At 40.7% G+C, this 10,062-nt stretch overlaps 1 protein-coding gene across 1 annotated transcript; it reads left to right on the top strand.

Annotated features, from left to right (window-relative positions):
* Positions 1–1,067: 1,067 nt before the first annotated feature.
* Positions 1,068–9,424, top strand: serinc2l (serine incorporator 2, like). The gene is made up of 10 exons (XM_086113360.1): positions 1,068–1,204; positions 1,891–2,052; positions 2,169–2,356; positions 4,170–4,249; positions 4,349–4,486; positions 4,585–4,754; positions 5,061–5,151; positions 6,517–6,664; positions 6,744–6,950; positions 7,961–9,424. Exons 1-10 carry the CDS (start codon positions 1,166–1,168, stop codon positions 8,097–8,099), a joined length of 1,362 nt encoding a protein of 453 aa, XP_085969486.1. The 5' UTR covers positions 1,068–1,165; the 3' UTR covers positions 8,100–9,424.
* The last annotated feature ends 638 nt before the right edge of the window (positions 9,425–10,062 follow it).

The following is a 10,062-nucleotide window of genomic DNA, read 5'->3' on the forward strand; positions in this document are numbered from 1 at the left end:
ACTTTATATTTATGAACCATGGGACTGTCCGATTTCAAATCCATCCTGAGAGAGCCACAGTGCTATTCCTCAGACAATTTTCCATCAGAGCAAGCCAAACCAAGTTCGACTAGATATTAACAGGTCTGTAGTGATCCGCATACACAAATACATTTACAATCAGCATCTCTGGTGAGTATGATATTATATTTTATTATTTTCTTGATCTTTCTGTTATTTGTTACACATTGCGTTTGAACTCATCCAGATGTTTTTTGTGGTTTGTTTGTTCTATACGATACATCTTTATATAGCACTTTCACAACTGTGGCCCTGCTAGAACCGGCACTGGCCCTGTATATTAATTACATACGTTTGGCCCTGTATATTAATTACCGGTACATACGTTTGGATGATTATTTTTGTGTACTGTCTTTAGAGAAAATATTACCTCTATGTAGGTACTTGTAAGCATATTAATTATGTGTGTGTGTGTGTGTGTGTGTGTGTGTGTGTGTGTGTATATATATATATATATATATATATATATATATATATATATAGTGAGTCAGACGTGCCAACCAGTCAAACAGTGTGCCGTTCAAAAGACAATTCAAATCGAAATATTTGTTAAACAATACATTTAGGTTGTAATTAATTCATTTTGCTCCAGCTCCACAACCGTTGTGAGGATAAGTGGCTCGATTAATGCATGATAGCTACTTGTGCGTGTGTGTGTGTCATTGGCCTGCCATGCATGGTTTTGGAATGCGGGAGGAAACCAGAGTCCCCGGTGAACCCCCGCTTAGTCACGGGCAGCATATGCAAACTTCACACAGGAAGGCCGGAATCGGAATGGAACCCTGCTCCTCTGCACTGGGAGGCGTATATTTAAAAGAGGCCTAGCGACATAATTGGTCATCATCTCCGTACTTCTTCTGCACTTATTTAGCTTGTTATTAACCATGCGATCGCTCCTTGGTGGGCTGAGTAGTAGTTTGTGAAAGAGCTTGATTAGATGCCAGTCATTCAATATTCACGCCCGTAGAGGGCAACATTTAGCTGATCACTTGTCTGCCATTCTCCAGGAACAAAAACGACATTCACCCAGTTTTGTCTTCAGACGGCTACCTGTACGCGTAAAGCGGCGAGAGGATACAACTAAGCTCAACATTTTGATGTCATCATGGGAGCCTGTTTGGCACTGTGTTCTTTAGCCAGCTGCGTAAGTTTCTCGGCTCAATGATGTCGTCTTCCTTGAATGTTTTAATCTGAACTCGGTCGAGGCTTCACAACAACACAAGCAGTCGACGACGCCACCGAATAACGACTAACATTCAAGTAGCTGCTGTGAGCACCGACTTATAGAATCATGTGTTCGCCTCTCCCAGGCTCATTAACGTGGGTTACTTGATTACCTTTATATTTGTAAAGAAAAAAAATCGGACTTCACGTTTTCCAAGAAGTTAGCCTAACAAGCTAGCTATGTCGTCGACTGTAGATATGCACGTTTCGGTTGGGTTCATTTGTAACAGTTTATGATATCTGTTACGCTCAGCATGTTATTTATGATTTGAGCCCCACATCTTTGTCACGTTTAAGGTTTAAAAATGCCACCGTTTTCTCGAACGGCGATAATGATTGAGAAATGTTTGTAAAACGCCCTTCTGACCAATGGCCAACAGGTGGCGATCTAAGTGGTTGTAAAATGACATCTTTGTTATGGTCAAATTTCTCATTACATTAAACTGTCAGACAAATGAGCTTGGTGCTACATAAATTATCAGCACCTTCTTGTGTCTCAATTCTAATACAATTGTTTCTATTTAAGCATTACTGGTTGACGATTGAACTGAAGTGTCAAATTAAAGCTAAAAGTGCTTCCACTTGGTGTCTTCTCCAATCTTGCAGGCTTCTTGTCTGTGTGGCTCAGCATCATGTCTGCTGTGTAGCTGCTGTCCCTCCTCCAATAACTCCACTGTCACACGACTGGTTTTCAGCTTCTTTTTGCTGCTAGGCACCTTAGTATCAGCTATAATGATACTTCCCGGAATGGAAACTCAGCTGCGCAAAGTGAGAGATGTCGTTGCATCGCCATCATTCTTGACTTTCAATTTATACTCCTAACCATATTTGGATATTTTGTGCATTGAAATTGAGTGTGTTGATTTGATTTTTGTGCCTTTCAGATCCCAGGATTTTGCCAGGGAGGAAGCACTGTATTTGGCCTTGAAAACAAGGTTGACTGTGATGTCATCGTGGGCTACAAATCCGTTTATCGCATTTGCTTTGCCATGACCTGCTTCTTCTTTCTCTTCTTCATCATCATGATTCGCGTCAGGACCAGCAAAGACCCCCGTGCGCCTATTCAAAACGGGTAACGGTTGCAGCTGTATTCCACTCATGTCACATGACTTTAACAGACATTTCCAGGCATCAAAGTCTCAAGAGTGCCAGCCATTTAACAGCATATCGAGTTATTCATCATTTTTTAAAGCCCAACAGAATATTGTGTTCTATGATTATTTATACATTGAATCAACTGAATTAAAGAATCAAAAATAAGAACCTCTTTCACCAGGAAAAAAAATGTGATCCTCCATTTTTTTAGTTCCCAGCAGAACATACCTGTATTGCAAAACTTTATGAAATTGGGTCGCTTCTCACATAATACAGAGAAAAATCAAAAGCTTTTTATGTAAACAAATATCAAGCAGAACTTTGGGCTGGGCGATATGGCTGAAAAGTGTACTATGATATAAATATTTCATATTGGTCTGACAATAATTTAATTTAGGTCATTTTAACATTAATATTTAACCTTTAACAAGAGTTCAATGCAACTATAAAAAGGGAAATTAACTAATCAGTATAAGTATAAACTGAACACCTTTATAAACAATTTGCTTGACTGGGCAATATGGATGAAAAATGTTTCACAATTCAAGTATTTCATATCAGTCGACTGATAATTTTTAGGTATTTAAAATAAAGATCAAGTTTAATAAAGCACAACTTTTAAGCGAAAATTTAATTTTCCAACAAATGAATCCAAAAGGTGTTTGCGTGTGTGTGTGTCCGTGCGTGCGTGTGTAAATTGGAATGTACTCTAAATGCTTATTTGCGAAAGATGTGACCCCAAAGTAGAATTGTGGATAGTTCCGTTAACCTTCATTCAATATTGTCCATACAATAAAAGTGGAGCAAACTAATTCTCTTGAAGTGCACGCATGAGAGTTGACCACGTGTCTCAGAGAAGCCGACAGACGAGCATTTGGTTCTGCTCAAAAACACGCATTTTGTAATTCTGGCACAAATCTAATGCCATGTTGTATTCTCTGCCCACAAAATACATGTACAATGTCGGGTCATGGTTTGATTTTTTTTTTCTACTGAACAATTTATCAAAAGCATTCTGTGTTATTTTCAGTCATCTGACTATTGCGATACATATTGATTATTGCCCTAAGCAATAAGTGACTTTAATGCCAATATTTTTGCTTTTGTGACACCGCTAACATCTGAACAGTGGTTTCATGCTGTAAAGCAGTAAAACCAAGATATAGGAATGGCTCTTGATTGAGGCACGTCAGCCATTAGTGGCCGTTCACGTCAACCACCTCGTCATCCGTGTCATATTTCCAAGATTGTCGTTATACTTTGATCCCATTATGACATGCGCATACATACTAATGCTCGCTATCATAACGTCTTCTCTGTGAATGATATACATAAATGTTCTGGTTTCAAGTGTTTGCTTCAGATTGTCCGACTGAAAGTGTGTTAAGCGCTGCCATGACAGAAAAGTCACCTTACTTCCACCATATAAACAGTTGGTTTAAAAAGGAGTGATTTCAAATCTAAAATGTTGCACAACTGCCGTCTGTTAGCGGTGTGGTTCATTACCACTCTTCAGGTGCTTTCGATTTCAGGCGAAGAGCATCACACTCCCCTCTGCCACTCCCAATGAAAAAAACGTAGCAAATGACAAAACTGGCATTGAATGTTTTGAATTTGATGAACACCTTATGTTGTTCTTGGTGTTTAATGAATCAAGTGTGTATGTCATGTTTTTTAGAAGAAAAAAATAGTTTTTATCCAATGTTTAAAATAGATGAGCAGCATGTGAATTTGCATCATTGACTTTATCTGCTGTACTGAATTTATGTTTTTAACTGTTTTCTTTTCAGTTTCTGGTTCTTTAAATTTCTGATCCTAGTTGGGATTACAGTGGGAGCCTTTTTCATCTCTGATCCGCTCTTCAATACTGGTGCGAACAAAATACATTTATTTCGTAACAACATACTTTTTGACAGGCTGATGTCGGTTGTATTTGTCACAGCTATGTCTTTCCTTTTTTGCTTCACAGTGTGGTACTATTTTGGACTAGTGGGTTCACTCTTATTCATTATCATTCAACTCATTCTCCTTGTCGACTTTGCCCACTCCTGGAACAAAGCGTGGGTAGAAAATGCCGAAAATAATGACAACAAGTGCTGGTATGCAGGTATAGCATTTTCATTTCTGATGTCTTCCATAACATGACTCAAGCGCTGTAAATGTTTCATAAACATTCATTGGCCCGCATCTTCATGTGATTCCCAGGCCTGCTCTCTTTCACCTTCCTGAATTACGCCCTGGCTTTCACCGCTGTTGTGTTGTTTTATGTTTACTACACGCAACCGGATGACTGCAAAGAGCACAAGATTGTCATCAGCCTCAACCTTATCTTCTGTATCATCATCTCTATTGTTTCCATCCTGCCCAAAGTTCAGGTAATTAGTTTCAACATATCCTCATGTTTTTTTTGTTGTATTTTGAGTGCGTAGCTAAATCTCTAAAGGCACAACTTAAAATGTCAGTCCCATTTTTTAAATCAGAAACACATTAAAAAGCTGTGTTTACATTTTACATCACGGTTAATACCAGACTATTTGAAGTGGCAACTCGCTTTCCTTGGTGTACACAACTTTAAGGAAAATGGGTGTTCCATAGAATTAAATGAATGTGGTTTTTAAAATGTCCTGGTGTTGCACATCGTGAAGTATGGTGTTAATGTATGACTGCTGTGATGCTTGCAGGAAGCCCAACCTCACTCTGGCCTGCTACAGGCTTCTCTCATCTCTCTCTACACCATGTACGTCACTTGGTCCGCACTGACCAACAATCCAAGTGAGTCTCGTGGTGTCTGATTCACAGTATTTGTTGAGTCATTCGTGATCAGTATTATTGCAACAGTTCCCATAGTGATAAATCCAGTTCAGTGGGTTCCTGGTTATTTCTGATATTAAACCGTAGTCATCCCTCCCTGACCCCCACCCCAAAAAAATAATTTAAAAAATCCACCAGTGATTCACAGGCTGTGATGGAAAATTCTAAATTGGGGATAATCAGTGAGTCCATTCCCATTTTTCAAAAAGAAAAGAACAATAATAAAAGACTTCCAATTCACATTCAAAGTGCATTTCAAAGCTCAATATTAAGGAATGGTGGACCAAAAATGAAATGTCATCCATCATTGTCTGAAGTGCTTCTCCTCAAATCCCAGTTGTCTTCGGGCAGTCGGCAAGGTTTTCCCTGAACTGGTCGCCAGCCAATCGCAGGGCACACAAAGACAAACCATTTTTGCCCACAGTCAAACCTAGGGACAATTTAAGAGTGTTCAATCTGCCATGCATGTTCTTGAAATGTGGTGAGAATCATTGCTTTAAAGTGACTTTGCTTTTCAAACCAAGTATGGAATTTGTAACTTACACTTTTCCTTTTGTGCCATTTAAATATGTTCAGACCGACATGTCTTATTTAATGTTATGCCACAGCAAATAGTTAAAGCAAATATCCAGTCATTTTTTTTACAGTGCATTTGTATGTTCTTTGTCCCCACTAGTCTAAACATGGTTGTGATGCATATTGCTTTTGTGGAGTAAGAATTAAGACGACTAATCCGCCCGTTTGCAGCCAACCAAGGAGATGGACATTTGATGTTACACAAGAACCTGCTTGCCGTCTGAAATTGACATCAAAGGGTCCATGAGCTTCTTGCGAATGTCACAGCTTATCTGTTTTTCCGGTTTTGGTCACGGGATATTCGTGGGCACAGTCGATAATTTCAGTTGGTCCGCAGTAGGTGGCAGCGTTTCATAAAAAGTCAGGCTCCTTGGTTGGCCGAAAAACGAAGTGTATTAGGCTATATTTGATTGCATGAAAACAATATTAATCAGAACGCAGTGTTTAGACTAGTGGGTGCATATTGTACCAGTACATATTGCAAAGAACTTTTTTTGGGGCTTGACTTCTGCTTTAATATCCCCACATGAACTAGAGCTGACTGTAAAGCCCGTGTTAAATGTTCTGTAAAGCGCTTGGTTACAGCTGCAGCGCTATATAAATAATGAAGTATTGTCGTGTGTGTGTGTGTGTGTGTGTGTGTGTGTGTGTAAATAGAGAGAGATCTGTAATTTTGTAAAGTAGCATCCTACGTGTTTGTGACAATCCTCTGATCCATTGTCTGTGTTTGTGTGTGGGCTGATGTCATAGATCGTAAGTGTAACCCCAGCCTATTGAGCATAGTGTCGAATGTCAGCACCCCCAACCCTTCTGAGCACACGCCAGGCCACTTGCAGTGGTGGGATGCTCAAAGCATTGTTGGCTTGCTCATCTTTCTCTTCTGCACCCTCTACGCCAGGTGAGTCTGGTGTCTCCGCGTATTGCGTTTTGTTACATTTTGTCATATGCGATCCCGCTTACTCTTCCTTGTTTCCCAGTATTCGTTCATCCAGCAACACTCAGGTCAACAAGCTGCTGCAAACGGAGGAGGGTGGCGGCGACACTGGAGTGAGTGTGGGAGAGGACGGCGTACGCAGGGCTGTGGACAATGAGGAGGACGGGGTGACTTACAGCTACTCGGCCTTCCACTTCCAACTGGCTCTGGCGTCGCTGTACATCATGATGACTCTCACCAACTGGTACCTGTAAGTCTCACTTGCCAACAGATGGCCAGTCGTGGAGTGTGTGTATGTGGGGGTGGGGGGTGGGGGGGGATAAGGAGCCCTAGCGAGACTGGAAAAAAAATAACACTGCTCAACAATTTTTAATAATTTAATTAATTGTAATAATTTAATCAGAGATGCAAGCAGAGTTTCCGAGATTTTTTTTAAAAACTTTATTGCCCTGGTTCCAATCCTGGCCTTGTTGTTTCTCAGAACATCAAATTTTCGTTGTAGTATGATAACACTAATATAACATGTAAACTAGTATCCATCCATGCATCCATTTTCTACTCCGCTTATCCTCATAAGGGTCGCAGGTGTGGTGGAGCCTATTCTGAAATGTCATACCTATGAATTACCAGGCATTGTGAAATCCGTGTTTGTGCAAGCTTTTGTGGGTCCATCATAAAAACAAAAAAATGAAAATATCTGAAAAACCTGATGAGCTTGAAAAGAGGCCATGTTTAAAATCAACATCAAAACGTACGTTGAGGGACATACAAAGCCATCTCTGATTTCAAATTTGCTGTTGACCAATGTAATTGTTGCCCCCCACCCCCTAAGAATCTTTAGAATTGCCTATACTGCGTTTGTTTACACTTTAAATAAATATGATCATGAAACACTGTAATGTTATTTGAAAAGCAGAAAAAAACACTCAAACTGTATGTAAATTGCGAGCAGGTGACATTACATCTTAGAACCAAGAGAAGCACATTGTTCCAATATTACTGTCCTGTATTCTATGTTGATATTGAAATTGAGAATTGTAGATTTATTGTTCAGAAAACCGCAAAATAGATTTGATTTTGCAAATAGGCAAGTTTAACTGTACCTAAAATGCAGTCCACAAGAGGGTGCACAAGAAGATTCCATTGCAAAGTCATTTCAATTTCAAATAAAGACCACCTCTGACATTATGCTGCTAGTATATTTATGGGGGAATATTGAAGAACTTGTTTCCCGCTGAACGATGCATTTGTGTCTCACAGACCGGACACCACCACCCAAGCCATGCGGACCAGCATGCCGGCCTTGTGGGTGAAGGTGTGTTCCAGCTGGCTGGGTCTCAGCCTGTATCTTTGGACCCTCGTCGCCCCTCTCATCTTCCCTGACAGAGATTTCAGCTGAGCAGATGGTCTTTTCTTTTCCGTTGGTTTCATTTTCAAGGCTGGCTTTAGTGATTTGAAAGGGGCAGAACACCACAATGAAGTGGAAATAATACAGGAAATGCAATCAAATGTTGTTTTTGCCTTTGCCATCTTACTTGTTTGATGACTTCATGTGATAATCAACTGCAGATATTAATGGGCCAGGTTAATGGGAACTTGAGCCCCAATAAGTCATTCTTGTTTCCCATGACTCACCTTGATAGGCTTCTTCTTGCTACCTGATAATGGCGTGTGGGCTGGTCTCTTTATGCTGAACTTTAGTTACCAGACTATCACGCAGGCTCAGAGATGAGGCACTTTCGCAATACCGCAGTTTCATTTTTAGATGTCATGCTGAAGACCAGATACACAAAACTTCCTGTTCACCACGTCAGGATCCCCCTCCCTTTTAATTATTTCAAGGACTAATTTCACTGCTAGGGGCAATGTGGGGAAACCTCTTTTCGAGCCCCAGTGAGAGGAGTGCAAAAGTGAGATAAGAATAAAATGGCACACCCTACGAATCTGATGAGGGTTCCCTTTTGCAACTCAACTGTTCACACAGGCTCATGATTGCGCCGCCAGAGAACGAACAAACCATTTTAATCTCGGGTCTTTCTGGTCAAGGTCAAATATCCCTGATGCAACACCTTCTCCATGTCTGACTGTCTGGCCTTGTTCGGCCATGCTCAACCATCTGTACCTGCATAGCAGCAAGCAGAGAAACGTATTGATCTTTGGCAACATGCCGTCCTCACGTGACATGCACGGGGCACTCTCTGTTTACGCGTATGTCATCATTTCCCAAGAATTCAGAATACATGCTGCAGTCTGCAAAACAGTGAAACCAGTTTGAAAACCTGTCTTTGCTGTGATGTGTGTTCCTGCTGGTTTTAAAGTAATTACCGGTAGGTAGTTTTATTATGTTGTTGATTGCTACATTTCACTATGAATGGAATTAACCCCCCCCCCCCCCCCCCACCCCCCACAACTATGGCCTGGTGTATGTGAAAGTTTATTTTATCGGTTGTTTGGCCTACTCAAAGCAATTTTGTGTTGGTGGGGGGGGGGGGGGGTTACTATCAAGTGTTGTACAGTTTTACAATCATCACTTAAGTGCATTATCAAAGCCGAATTGCCCGTGTTTTGTTTTTTTTTCTTTTTCAAAATGCTCAGTGCCTTCTCATTTCATTTATTTTGCTGCACACATGGTGGGAGGTCAGCTATTACATATAATAACACAAAAGCTTCTATGTTGTATGGAAGTTGTTTTTTATTACAAATTAAACACTTTGTTCTTCTCTACCAGTGATTCACCCGTGGGTACAATTGATTGTACCGAAAAACTTGGTGATGCGAATATGTTTGCTTTCCATTGAGCTGATGTACAAAATTTGCCGCATTGGGCCTTACATGAAACTTGCATGTTCTGGGTGATGCTCAGTATGGTTCTCATGTTTAGATCTGAAAATGTATATTCAGTGGGCAGATTTTTTTTCATGTACTTTCTGACCACATTTCCCCATCACCTCGACTATGAGTTCAACGCTTGGCTTCCTTTGCTAACTACAGTCAAGTACTGTCAGGCAGTGCTTTCAGCCTCCATGGTGTAATTTCCTTCTTGTCTGGCTGTGAGGAAGGTTCCTGTTGGTTCTGGCTGCCATACTCGTGGCCCAGTGCACTTGGCAATGTCAGGAGTTGCACATGACGCACTGTTCTGCAGGCTGACTTCCCAGCAACTCTCAGCAGCACCACCCGCCACTCAACCTAATCCACATATGTCCTGAATAGTGGCGCTGTCATACTGTGTAATGAATGTAACTGTCAGCATACAGTTAGGTCAAAATAATGTAGCAGCACCAAATAATAGTTGAATCACAAGATCTTCACTTGATTATTGTGAGTGTTTATTGCAGTGGTGTGGAATTTAGCGACCGCATAGT

Source organism: Hippocampus guttulatus, chromosome 6 (genome assembly GCF_054856545.1).
Source record: "Hippocampus guttulatus isolate MCC_2025c chromosome 6, RoL_Hgut_1.0, whole genome shotgun sequence".
Classification (NCBI taxonomy): domain Eukaryota; kingdom Metazoa; phylum Chordata; class Actinopteri; order Syngnathiformes; family Syngnathidae; genus Hippocampus; species Hippocampus guttulatus.

Excerpts from the sequence above, each read along its gene's own strand:
- serinc2l (XM_086113360.1), top strand. The coding sequence starts at position 1,166 with ATGGGAGCCTGTTTGGCACTGTGTTCTTTAGCCAGCTGC. Across the intron at positions 2,053-2,168 it reads TGGAAACTCAGCTGCGCAAA|ATCCCAGGATTTTGCCAGGG; the intron begins GTGAGAGATGTC and ends TGTGCCTTTCAG. Across the intron at positions 6,951-7,960 it reads ACTCTCACCAACTGGTACCT|ACCGGACACCACCACCCAAG; the intron begins GTAAGTCTCACT and ends TGTGTCTCACAG.